The sequence below is a fragment of the Pleurodeles waltl genome, chromosome 1_1 (assembly GCF_031143425.1).
Source record: "Pleurodeles waltl isolate 20211129_DDA chromosome 1_1, aPleWal1.hap1.20221129, whole genome shotgun sequence".
NCBI lineage: Eukaryota > Metazoa > Chordata > Amphibia > Caudata > Salamandridae > Pleurodeles > Pleurodeles waltl.
The window spans coordinates 43,956,670-43,970,699 of NC_090436.1; the positions used below are offsets into that span (position 1 = coordinate 43,956,670).

General features: G+C 40.4%; 1 protein-coding gene across 1 annotated transcript in view; it reads right to left on the reverse strand.

Moving 5' to 3' along the window:
- The window catches only part of LOC138260229 (uncharacterized), a 178,667-nt gene that overhangs the window by 79,884 nt on the left and 84,753 nt on the right, over nucleotides 1-14,030 (reverse strand). Inside the window, exon 3 of the mRNA XM_069208541.1 lies at nucleotides 11,015-11,861. Coding sequence (XP_069064642.1) covers nucleotides 11,015-11,861 — 847 coding nt within the window. The remainder of the gene's footprint in view (nucleotides 1-11,014; nucleotides 11,862-14,030) is intronic.

A 14,030-nucleotide genomic window follows, 5' to 3' on the forward strand; every position in this document is an offset into this window, starting at 1 on the left:
AATACTCTCCTCTGAGTCGTAAATAAAATCAACATTTTCCTTCAATAAAGCTTGAAAAATCTACATTAATGTCCTTGTTCAATGTGCAAACTTAAGTGCTATTGTTTCTTTGCAACAAAATAGCAAAGCACAATAATGCTCTTATACGTAACTGTAAAAGAATGTTAGTACCTGCCCTGCAACTATAAGCCTGAGCGGATGACAAAAGACATATAAGTAACCAAATGACCAATTATTGTTTTAAACACCTTACAGCATGAGGCAACAAACAGCTATCAGTACAGACTCATTAGGTAGTAATACTTCAAGTTATGTTCTGTTTTCTATTACTGTATGCTCATGGGTAATGTTGTGCTGTGAGATCAGTATGTACAAGGCTAACACATGTTGCATGAAAATGGATTTAGCATATAAAATGTACAATTGACCCTTCAAATGCTTTGCTGCCTTCTGGAAGAGTATGCAGGAACCCTGGAGATATGGGGCAGTCTTAAAAACTAGGGGAAGAGGAGAGCAGGTCAGTTGGAGGAGAAAGGAAGGTAAGGAAAATACAGGTGACTGAGAGAATGGGGAGAATAGTAATGTGAGAGGTCCCCAGGCCCACTATTCATGAATAATGAAGGGCGTGGGATGAATTCTAAGAAAATAGACACGATCTAGGCATACGTATGTAGTGAGTACTCAGCCATAACTGATGCCATACTATATAACAAACATTCTGGGACAACAAAGATACAAAATAATGGATTCAACATTTGTAGAGCTACATTATCAACTGTGCTTTTGGGAACAATGTTGTTGGAAAAAAGAACGGTCCTTCTGCATAGCTCAGGGGAGTGTGCAAACCTGCCTGAGTGCAACTTAGCAAGATGAATTGTTTTGACTCCCACTCTACATAAGAGGATCACATGTGTGTGCTGTAGCCTGAGCAGGCCTCTGTGGTTGGAGGGGTATACTATGTGCACTATCCTTGCTCAAGTATGACTACTAACACCTCGCTGGGCCATGCAGGACAGACAGTGGCAAAAGTGATACGGAATTTAGTAAGAGGGTAGCTCTTTTCATCTGTTGCCTGCTAAGGAGAGGGCCTATTGGCATCTCACACCTTTTTCAATCTACTAGCTCCTACAACCAGGTGCTTCTCCCATTCATGTGTGGAAATGTGTGTGTGCATCTTTACATGAGTCACAAGTATGCACAAAGCAAGTGCTTGGCTTTCCTTTTTAGTGTGGACAAATCCATTGTTACCTAAGTTGGAAGGACTGGAAAAGAGATGGGAACTAGAGAGTCTATCCATCTATCGTTATGGTCGGTCAGACTGCAGGGTGTTTAGGAGATGTGGGAGTGGAGGCCTCAGAAAAGTAGGGAATTCCCCTGCCCATTCCTGGTCCATTTTTCTCCAGAGGGCAATCCCCCCACAATGTAATAGGTAGTGGGACAGTCCATATGTCTTTAGAGTCCTTGTTTTAGGTTTCTAGTCGGAGGAGATTTACTGCTCCACTTCACCTTCCTGTGCACTCTTTTTTCACCGGCCATACCTTGACTATAATGCATGGAAATCACAGTGATACAGAACCTCCCACAAAGATCTACACTACTGAACTACACAAAGTATGCTTGCAAGTTGTGTTTGAATATGGGACAAAAGTATCCACAGTCAGTGTTCCAGGGCACATGCCCTGCTGTGCAGACCAGTAGCTTGTGGTCAGACATGACTAATGACCCGCATAATCATTTGAACTCCAGGCATGAGGCTGACTGCCAACTCCCTTTGCCATGTTTGGAACAAGAAACTAAGTAAGGTGTGACTAGCCCACCAGGAGGTGCTGCTATCATCCAACTTCAATAGAGAGTGCTAACTGACTGCTCTGGAGGGGAATCGAACGTGTCCTTGTACGAAGAAGATGTTGCTCAGGTCTGCAAGGGGTTCAGGTGTTATCTGATTTTGATTTTTGTAACATTTTAATATTTTAAGTGCTAAAAGTTATAATTTTATTGTTATTTATTTGTAATTATAATTTAGTAAGGTTTATTTTGTCGGTTTGCTAATCTAAATTTTTATTTATTAGTAGGTTGTTGGGTTTGTAGGAGAAGAAGGAAGTGTTCTAAAATATAATGCACAAAATGTAGTATATTACATTGTAAAATGTTAAGTAGATGACTACGTATTTAAATAAATAATTCATTTTTTGTGAATACGTATGCATGCTTGAAATTATTATTTTCTAATTATTAATTATAGTATAATATTAGAATCTTATCAATTCTACAGTATTTTGAAAATAATTTCTACGCAGGTTGTTGGTTTTGTAGGTAGCAGAGTGGAAATATTTTAAATATAGTGTTTGAAGTGTTAAATTCAACAATGGACTTTTGATATCTTATTTGTTTTTTTTAAATATCAGATTTATTTAAATTTTTTGGGGAAAACTGGATAAGTATTTGTTCTGTTTGTAAAATTGTTGAATATAGTTGTATTTATTATTTTAATTCCATTGTTTATAATTATTATGTTTGACCAATTACAATAAATATTCTTAAATGTTTTATTTTCTGTGGGATGGTTGGTTAGTAGGGAAGCAGGGTCAAAGATTTATTAAATATATTTGATTAATTTTAAATGTTTTTTATTACCTATTATATGGTCAAATCATTTCAGAATTATATAAACTATAGGGCATATTTGTAGGGTAGTAATCAAAGTTACTGTGCTGCATTGCGTGAAAGGGAGAGGGCATAAATGCTCAATATTTACAAAGATATGGAGCATTTCCGCTCTCTCCTTGTGCTGGCGCAGTTCAGGCAGCCTAGCGCCTATGCAGGTATCTTTGCACCATGGTGCAAGGGTGTCTGCATTGCAAGGAGAATTGTTTTTGTGCAGGATGGAATACCTTCCTGCACAAAAAACAATCTCTTGAGCCAGTTTCCTCATTCTCTGTATGTTTCAGATTTCATCACACATAAAAAGAGGGAATAACGAGAAGAAAAAAGATTTTTCGCCTCGTTAAGCCATCTTCTGGGAGGCGTAGAGATTTCACGCAATCCAAGGTTTAAAAACCTTTGTAAATCTGGGATTGCATGGAATCCATGGGCGGATGCATGGCAATGCTATGTTCCACCCACTGAATGCCTCACAAAATGAAATGTATGGATGTGCCACAAAAGTGGTGCAGCCATGAAGCAAAATGTTAGTAAATATGACCCTAAATCTCCAAATAATTTATATTGTTTTTGCATTTTTATTTATATAGGTTTCATTTTTAATTTATATATACACACTTTTAAGCCTGTTTCCTTTGTATTTAATTGCCTAAATAATTGAAATATATTAAAATAATTTTATATTTTTTCATTATAAATGATGTGAGTTTATATTTCATTTTTTATTTACTTTGACATTTATTTTACTGGCTTCATACATTGTGTTTTATCTATCTAACTATCACACACATACACACATATGTATTACATGTGCAAATGCTTAAGCCTCTAAAAATAACTTTTACAATCCTAAACCTAAAAATGAAAGAGAAAAATACATAGACTCAAATATATATTCAATAAAAAAACAAAAAGTTAAAGTGACGTTATAGATAGGAATTGTAATAATACTCGCACCCCTGCCATGCACAGCATTGTCATTACTAATGTAATTTCAAGTGTTGCAGTGATATTATCGATTATGTCATAGAACATGTCATGAGTGATGTACTATGTAAGGTAATTAACAGTGAATGGCAAGGGAATATGTTATAGTTACTTCAGGGCACAGGTTGTACTTACTTAAAATACCTGTAACTGGTGAATTTCAGTGGTTATCTTACATTAAAATGGTATGCTTTAGATGACTTTCTCGTAACTTATAACATCCCTTTAAACTTTATTTTTTTAAGTGGTATATACTTTAAGTGCTTACGTTTATGCATTTACAGAGGGGAATATTTACAAGCCCTATGCACCACCAGAGCGCCACTTGTTTATGCGCCGGCAGCACAGAGAGCAGACCCATTTCTACGAGGCCACGCAAAGCCAGCTTGTGTAGCTTTTCATGGCCTCATAGAGCTGGTATAAGGCAACGCAGCGCAAGTCGCTACGTTCCCTTACTCTGCATCACTTGCTGCACTGCCCTGCGCAACTTAGTTGTAAATGTGCCCCTTAGTACATTGCATTCCTGTATTAAGTTTTAGGTCCCTTCTACAGATAGCTTTTAGCTGTCTGGTGCTGAAGCCCAGCTCATTGGCTTTAATGGTTTACTTTCCTGTTAATCCCATTTGCTTGCATCTTATATTGTCCCTCCCCAGAACATAGCTTCTTTGCCATCCTTTTCATTGCATGACTTATACTGCTTACATTCTGAAAACCTCTTTTTTTCTTTATTCATTCAGCACTCCAATGACTAGCATATGTTTTTTTGCTCTCTTCCTCATATGCTTCTCCCCATCTCAAATAACCTCCTATGCGCACCTCGTGGTGTACCCTCTTCTTCCTTCCACACTCATCTATTCCTTTCCCACACCTGACCTGCTTCGCTTTTTTTTCATTTCATTTTTCATTTCTTTTTCATTTCTTTATCCTTCAGGCATATTTAAATCTGTGTTTTTAATTCAACGCTACAAGATTGTCATCCTTATTGTTACAACTATTGATATATGTCTTGTTTGGTTTGAATACAAGCTCTTTAACCACTTTTTTAATCACAAGACCATTCTTTATTGGCTGCAAAATATTCACCTTGGCCTATTAAGAGATGCGATTTTCCAGTGCAGTCACCATTAGAGGCACATTATTGGGTTGTGGGATCCATGAAGAGCAAAGGAAATATTGTGTGGGCACCGTGTGTCCAAAGTGGGTTGGAGGAAGGTACACACCAGAGTGATACATAGATTCTCACTGAGGCCCTGATTACGAGTGGGTAGGTATTTTCTGACTCCCTATATAAAGCCCTGTTTTACAGGGATTGTAATGAAGAGTTGTGGGTATTTACCACATCCTGTAATTACCAGGTGTGTTAAATATCTCACTCTTCTTTCAAATTTAGCATGGTAAGCCTGCCCAAACTTAACAAGTGAAAAGTGTATGGTATTTACAATGTCATGGAGATTTTGGTGTGGTAAGCACAAAAACCTGCATGTTATTCCCCAGAAACTCATAATAGATGTTATTAATTTCCCAAAATAAATAACGTACCCAAGGGTATCGTTATCGGTCTGATTTGATAAAAAGTCCATGGATTCTGACAAACTAAGAATCACTGCCTATATGTCACCAGGTTTGCAATTCAACATGGGTTCACTGCTAATAAACCACCAATAAATGAATGATGATTCTGATCATCTTTGGTTCGCAAAACTATGTTGATGGATTGCAGACCACAAAGATTATTTTTTATTCTAGCCATTCAAGTTCCATAAAACACAGATACCTAAGAGATCCTATGACTGAGACATAAAAACATCTGAATTCGGTCAGCTCTGGTTATCATTAGGAGCAGAAACATAATATGGCCACTGGCTAATCATCCCAGAGGGAAGACTACATCTGCCATACATGACTAGTGACGATTTTGATATATATGTTGCTAGAGGTCTGGCATTCATAAAGTGCATAGCATTTATGCATTCACATTTATAGGTCTGGCCCAAAGACAGATTTTAGCTGACTTGTCGAAGACTTATTTTCGACAAGTGTTCAATACAAATACTTACAGTGGGCTTTGGTTCAGCTCTTTTGTTAAATATATATATATTCATTCCACAATAGCTGCACAAGTTACCGAACTCTTAGATGGGTGACTCTTTGGTGCAAGCAGCATGCACGTAATTAATATCCAACAAAAAGGCTCCACTTCTGACCCATCAGGAGCACTCTTGGAATTCTCAGCCACATTATTTCCATTTCCCCAGCATGACGCGTTTCGGCGACTTGCCTTTTTCAAAAACACAGGTGTTTAAATAAGTTACTTTCATTGATTTTACTCGTAAGTGAAACAGGACTCCCATTTCCCATAAATCACAAAGCTAGAAAAGTGCCGCCATCATGACATGTCTAAATAGTTGTTTCAAAGTCCCATTCGTAATTTCTCTCCAGTAGATTGTATAACCTGAAAGGTTAGGGCATATTACTATAATCATTATGTCAGGCGCACTCTCAGCCGTAGCATTGCTGTTGAATTTGAAAACGTGTGAATGTCAATTCATGAGAAAATAAATATGCTGAGCCATATCATCAAGCCCTTTCTTAACAGTACCTGAAAGCATTAGTTATATATATATATATATATATATATATATATATATATATATAGTGCATGTGTTTTCTTACTCTCTCCCTTATGTGCTGTTTCTCCCTCAAATAACCTGCTCCTGCGTTTGGTGTTGCTCCACCTTCACCTGCTGCAGCCATCTGTTGCTACCCCTCACAAAGCTCTGTGTTTTTTTTTTAGCTTTTATCTTTTTTCTCTTCCTTCTTCGCCTTAAGCTCCATATATTGCTCCCTAGTCCCCTACTCACTGTTAACACCCAACATTGACTTTTGTGATGTCTTTGTCATCATTTTAAAATAATTGTAGAGATCCCAGCAGCTGTAATTTACTAGTGTGCTACTTCTTTGACTAAACAAGCTTTTGCCTTCATTTATTTATGTTTTATTCAAAGGTGCAAGATTTGTGTCCGCATACTCAAAAGGCCTTCACATGCCAAATGCATACATGCATATGATGCATGTGTGTGAGAAAATGTCTCTATTTACATGGTCACCCCCATTTTTGTGGAGTTAGGAAAATGTTTTTTTTAATTCTGCACACTGAAACATGACTGTTTAATCTCCAGTGTATGTTCTCTCATCCCTAAAAACATAGTAAAATTCACTAATCCCCAGTTGGATTTAACTTTCCTCGATCTACCTTTCCAGTAAGGTCATAGTATATGGTACACAACATACACCCATGGCATTGAAGTTAAATGTCACCTGTGGGCAGTATTTTTTATCATGCCATCCACGAAGCAGACCAGAAAAACATGCATAAATGTGGATCCTAACTGTTGTAGCTTCCAAGCAGAATTGTCAAATGAATAGATTTTTAGAGGCAGGAAAGATATTTTAATGTTGAGTAGATAAGCCCTAAGTAGGCCGTCCAGCTCATGAGATTGTGTATTTAGGCTCAGATTTAAGAAGCACTAGCGTCACATTAGCGTAATTTTTTTATGCTAATGTGGTTTTAGGCTTCAAAATTTGCTGCAACATATTTACAATGGATTGCGTCACTTTGTAATCCTTTGTGGCACATTATGCATGCACCATGCATAATTTATGCAAAGGGGGCGTTCCCCCATGAGGGGGGCCACAAAATGGTGCAGTTCCACTGCGTAATTTTTTGCAGCTACTTGTAATTCCTGCTCAGAGCAGGTGTTAAAAGTGGGTACACCATGGGTTACAATGGGCCCTTATGTACTGTTCAGGGTAAGTGCCAATATTTTGGTGTTAATCGTGAACAGTACATCAATAGCGTCAAACATTTTGACACTATTGCCCCCTACCCTTACCCTACGCCATGGTGCGCCATATTTTAAATATGACACACACATGGTGGTGGTAGGGGGGCGCTATGGGGTGCAAGAAAAGTGGTGCTGCACTTGGTGCAACAACACTTTTCTTAAATCTGTCCCTTAGTATTTGAAAGTAAAACATGTAAAAAATGTATGATTGGTATGCTCCTGCAGTGACTAGCTCCCAAAGCTATTTTCACTGTGTTTTTTTTCCAATTAAAATAAGTAACTCTAAACTTTAGTTTAGAATCCGTTGAGCCACTGTTTAATATACATTAACATCAAATTCAATGGTGAAATTGGATTTCTGATTAATATACAGTACAAGTAACTTTTAGAAAAGTAGAATGTTCCTGCCTGATACTTCTGTAGGCTAATTTGCATTAGCCTGCCTGAGGTGTCCTCCCTGCAAGGCTTGGACCTTCTGGCATGATGAACTTAGTGTGAGTTGTGTGACTCAGCTTATTTCAAGAAAGGCAATTAGGAGGGGTCAGGAATTACATGAATGTGAAAGGGACCTAGGTAAGGCCTGTCCATTCAACAAGTAATTAGTGGGACCTGAAGAAGATGGGCTTGGCTATATTCCCAGTGAGAGGGAGGCCGCCCCCAGAGCTGGTTTGGTGTGTGCAAGTAGTAGGGATTGCTCATTAGTCGAGACTTACGCCTGGGTGGGCCAGTATCCTCCTTCAGAGATAGAAAGGATCTGCTGTTTTGGATTTTCCTGAGAATAGTGCACTGTGGGTTACAGTAATGCAAACTGGATGAGCTGATTAAAAGCGAATGGATGCTTTTAGGACCATTTTGCTCATTGGTTAGATAGTGTCCAGTTGTAAGGGCTGAACTACTACTCCCACCTATATCCAAGACTACGAAGTGGACTCCAAGAGTCAGTTGGTCAACCTCCTGTATGGATACAGGGGCACTACAAACTACAAGAGCCTTTTTCTGGAGAGATCCCTTGACCAGTAGCAAGTGGTCCTGACTGGAACATGCTGATGGCCTTTGCTGGAGTGAGTCTTAGACAATAAGGCCTTGAGAATAAATGCAATTTCACTCTGTCTGATTCAAAAAAGGTAGATTTTTCCCCCTCCCACTCTCACTCCCAAATTTCATGGATGTTTGACTACAGCAGTAGTCAGGGGGCTACATCCCTGTTTTTTGTTTCAAGGGGTAGTGCAAAATGCTCCCCTGATAGAAAAAGATACATTTATGTGTTAAAACCCAACAGAGTTAGGAATTATGTGGTGTTTTCCGAGCTGAAAAAACTGTAATTTCCTTTTTCATTTTAATTATAAATGCACAGTACTTGTGTGGATTTACTGTGCAACTTGCAATAAAGGGCTAAGTGCTGTTCCTGAAGTTCCAGATCCTTAGAAGTGGCCAAGAGGACCTGCTCTGGAAAGAAGAAAAGTTGGGACTCAGTACATTTTCAGCCTCTGGAGGACTGAGATTTTCCATCCAAGCAAAGATACCCACCCAAGAGGTGACCTCAGTGGGCAAGAAAATCAGGTTAGTCCTGCTCTGAAATTTTTGCTGCAAAAAAAAGGCTTCAGTTGACCCTCGCAGCTAAGGCATAGATATTTGATGCATCCTGCCCAGGTACTCTTTCAACTGAAACTTGTCTTAGTGGAGGTTTTAGAGCTTCAATTAAGAGATTAACAGCATGAATTAGAGTTTGGTAGATGGGTTAATCTGTCATATTGTGACGGATATCCCATCTTGCTTTTTAAAGAGCATTATATCTTGGGATACAGTAACCCGTCCGTCAGACTCTAAATCAGGCCCTATGTCTGAATGTAAAAAGAGACATAGGGAGAAGGCGAGAAAGTATTGAGATGGCGAAAGGACATGAAATTTACATTTTCTAGTTTGGAGCGCCTTCGGCTCAAAATAATATCTCCAGCTAGACCTTGTCCAATGCATATTCGATTTCAAGAGGCCAAGTACAGGCAAGTACAGCCTTCAACCTTGCCCTACTGGCAGATTTTAATTTCTGGACAAAAGACCAAGGGGCTGAATTATATTGTGGCAGACGGCCGCTTTCTCTACCAGGACGACAGAGTAAATTATTCCGTCGCCCTGACAGAGATGCTGCCTTCCAGATTTAGAAATGACCACCAACTAAGCCATTTATAAAAATTTGCTAGGAACCCTCGTCATAGTGGTAGATGTGAATGCTTTTTGCAGTTTGGTGCAACGGTTTGTCAGCATGATGGAGCCTTGCACCAAACTGTTTTATTTTCAAAAAGAAAATCACAAAGCAGGATTTTTTTATTAATAAAATAGATAATGCCCTCAATGCCAAGGTTTGCCTGGTATGTCAAACCATCCTATTCAGGCCGATGTATATATAGCTAATCCTCTAATGGCCCATTCTCCGTTGAGTCATGGGAAAAGTTTGGCCATGGCAATGATGGAGTAGTCACTGCTGGGGCTAATTTATGTCCCGCTCACTTCTAAATTGGATGGGCTGACCACTATGTTGGCAGGAAGGGAACACCGTTGCCATTGCAATGAAGTTCCCTCTCTACCAACATAAAAACTGGACCCTAGGTTTGAACGCAAACTTTTTTACTGGGTTCACACAAAAGGCTTAGCCTGCATTGTGGTCCACATCAACCAGTGCCTAGGACCCAATCTACCACAACCATAGGTGCAATGCTGCTTCTTGGCACTTTTTCGCTTAACAACTTTTAAAATCCTTATCTCTTGTTCCCCATATTGAATGTTAATCATTTGGTGTCATTTTTGTTATTGTGTTTATTCAATTTTTTCGAAATTTGTGAGTTTTTACTGTGTTGAGTTTTGACTTTTTCATTCTTTTTACAGATATATTTATTTTTATATTGTTTCTATGCTTGGACTGTTTGCTCTGTACCATAGCACAGAGTTTTTTTTTCTATTGAACAGCATCAGCAATAAGCTTAGCAAAGCTAATCACTTTACATTGGTAGGCAGAAGGCAAAACCTACTGGTTTGGCTAAATGTTTGCTACTAATGGGAAGCTTGCTATTTGCTATGAACCCTACCTGAGGGCTACCAATGTGAGAGCTCAGGGGTTTTAGAAGGATGATATGATTTTTGTGCTGCCACTAGTGGTCTATCTCATTCAATTTTAATATTAGGTGTACCGTAGCCTGGGACTGAATTAACCCAAATCAATTTAAAATAACAATGAGATGATGAGGGAATGACAAGAAAGAAAAGGTGTAGATTATAATGATGATAAAGATATCAATCACTCATTGCAAGTAATTTGAGAGTATGAGATTATGAAACCGGGAAAAGGGTTGAAATGTTAGAGAGGTACAATGTAGGTCACCGGGCTAAGGCATCATGGTCAAAAGTGGGTTGAGAGACAGTGTGGTGGCGTAGAAAGGGTGGTGAGAATAGCAATGTAAATTAATAGATTCATAATAGGCAGCAAGCATAGTTGTTAAATGAGTTACATAACCACATTTCATACTCACTCAAAGGTGCATTTGAGTGGACTGGTGCTTCCCTTGTTATTGTATTCTTGCAAAGCGACCACCTCTGGTTGTGTTTCCAGGATCTTGCCATCGTCCAGTAGGAAGTCGAGTGTCAAAACCTTCTGGATTGTCTTATCTTGTGTGAACTTCATATGTTTGTATGTACGATAATCCGACCCCATCCTCTGGGCTCTGTCTATCCAAGGGTAGTCCGGTTGAGTTGGTGGAGGAGCTGAGTACATAATTCCATTATTGTTTGAAACACACCAAAGATCACCATCATAGGAAAACCCCATGAAATAGGAGTAATTGCGCCAACCTTTTCCAACTATTACGCTTGTAACAGCCCATTCGCCCAATATATTTGTTACCGGGGGATTTTTACGAAGTAAATCGAACCAAACACCATACATGATGCCTTCTGGGTCAAAAATGAGAGCATCAAAATACTGCCAATCCCCGCCGCCTATTACAGTGGCTTGTTTATGGAGCCAGGATATATGTTTGTTGCTAGGTTCAGGGCCTTTATAAAAAACTCCGGGCTTGGTAACTGCATAGAGGATGCCTCCAGGGCTGAAAAAAAGGAACTTGAACTGGTCCCATATACCACTTCCGACACATTTCGCCAACTGGAACCAGTCATTCCACCGTGCTGAAGGTGTTGGTCCTTTATAAAGCTCGTGCCCACGCACGACAAACATCTCACCTCCTGGATTGAAGAAAACATGGCTGACATTCTCTAACTTTCCTAATTCCATGGCTCGCCGGTGGTAGTTGTCCCCCTCTGCGGCTGGAGGTAAACCAATCTTGCAGTTATTGTTCTTATCAATACAAAACAAAACGGTCTCTAGAACGAAAGAGAAGGCACACATTACCACATAGGTCTTCACCCCACCCTTCACATGAACTTATATTCATTTTATATATTGAGGTCATTTTGCCTATGGGTGTAAGTCGAACAAGCTAATACTCATGTGAGCACACTGATCTTGCCTCGTTGTGATTATCTGATTTACTTCTCTGAATTAAGGGGCATATTTATACTCCGTTTGCACCGAATGTGCGTCAAAAATTTTGACGCACATTCAGCGCAAACGTTGCCCCATATTTAAACCCTGACGCCCGAGCCGGTGCAAAAGGAAAATGGCGCTATGTGCGTCAGTTTCTGGAAGCGGCACCCCGCCCTGCGTTAATGACATGCAGGGTAGGCGTTCCCGTCCAAAAACCGACGCACACAGCGGTGCGTCGTATTTATGCTTCCGGGCAAAAATGACTCCCGCGCGGCAGGCGGCGCAAAAAAATGACGCAAAGCACGAATATCGTGAAATTTTAACGCCTGGGTCAGGGCAGGCATTAAAATGGGGCAAACACACCTGTACTTAATCAGAACACACAGAACAAACAACAGAGCAGCAGAGCAGCAGAGCAGCAACAGGGAGACATGGAGGTGCTTTTTCTTCAGCGTGCACGTAGACGCAGAGCCCTGCAGCAACAACAGCAGCTACAACAACAACAGCAGGGACCCCAAAGACAGCGCAGAAGGCAGGAGAGGATATTCCGCCCAAGAACAACCCTGCATGGCCTCAGGGAACGGGACATCATCCAGAGGTACCGGTTGAACTGGCAGGCCATTCAGCAGCTGCTGACAAATATTGAACAGCAGTTGGCCCACACTTTAGTGACTCCCCGCACTATCCCAACAGAAACAAAGCTGCTTGCCGTACTTCACCTGCTGGCAAGTGGCTCGTTTCAGACAACTGGTGCCCTGGTTGGTGGAATATCACAACCATCTTTCTCCGCATTCCTGCCTGTACTGGATGCCATCATTCGCCTGACACCCCGCCACATCTGCTTCCCTAACACACTGAAGAAGCAGCAGGAAAATAAACAGGGGTTCTACGCCATCAGTGGCTTCCCGCACGTCCTTGGTGCAATCGACTGCACACACGTACGCCTTGTGCCACCTGCTGCAACAGAACACCTCTACCGCAACAGGAAGCACACACATTCAATCAACGTGCAGGCCATAGTCGATCACCAAGGACTGATCAGCAACATTGTGGCTAAATATCCTGGGAGTGTACATGACACATTCATCTTCTGTCACTGCACCATCAACCAACACTTCCAGGATGGACGATATGGCAATGGACTACTTGTTGGTAAGGACAAAAAACAAAGTCATATACACACTGCTCAGAAACCCTCTAGGATAAACAACACATACACCACAATAGCAACACCTAGCCTGGAACACACTGAGGTACTCACATCACTAGCCATGTTTCTGAAGTCACCATTGCACCTGTCACACATTGGAATTTACTCTACAGCTTAGTGTGAAGACATTAATGACTGTGCGTGCCTAAATGTCACCTTGCAAATTGGAAGTTTCACAATAACCTGTACCATAATACAATGCATAAGTTTAAAGGTATGGGATGGCCTGGGTATGTTCATATGAACGTTTCTAATACACTTTCATGTTTCAACTCTGCATGGAACTATCATCACACCCCCAGTGAGGACACACGGACACCTGTATCACAAGTCACAATGCAAGGGAGGGCACACTGTACTGGAAAAACCAATACATCCTGCTGACAAACAGTTAGCCAACAAACACTTGCTCAGCCAAGGAAAAAAACTCAAAGCAAAAGTTTTCACCAACAACCATAGGTTGTCACATTAGTACACAAAATAGTCACAGACAACACAACACAACTACTGCCATCAAAGATCTGTACAACAGTGCCTCCTACATCTAATTGATACCAATCTGTGTTTCTCTTTCAGCTGATCAGGGCTATGGCATCCAGCCTTGGATAATGACACCATATGGGAACCCAAATACTGCTGCTGAGCGGGCATACAATGACGCCCACAAAGAGGACACGCAGCATTGTGGAGCGGACCTTTGGGATCCTAAAGTCAAGGTTCCGCTGCCTTGACATAACTGGCGGTAGCCTACTCTATTCCCCAGAGATGGTCTGTAAGATCATACTCACTTGTGCCA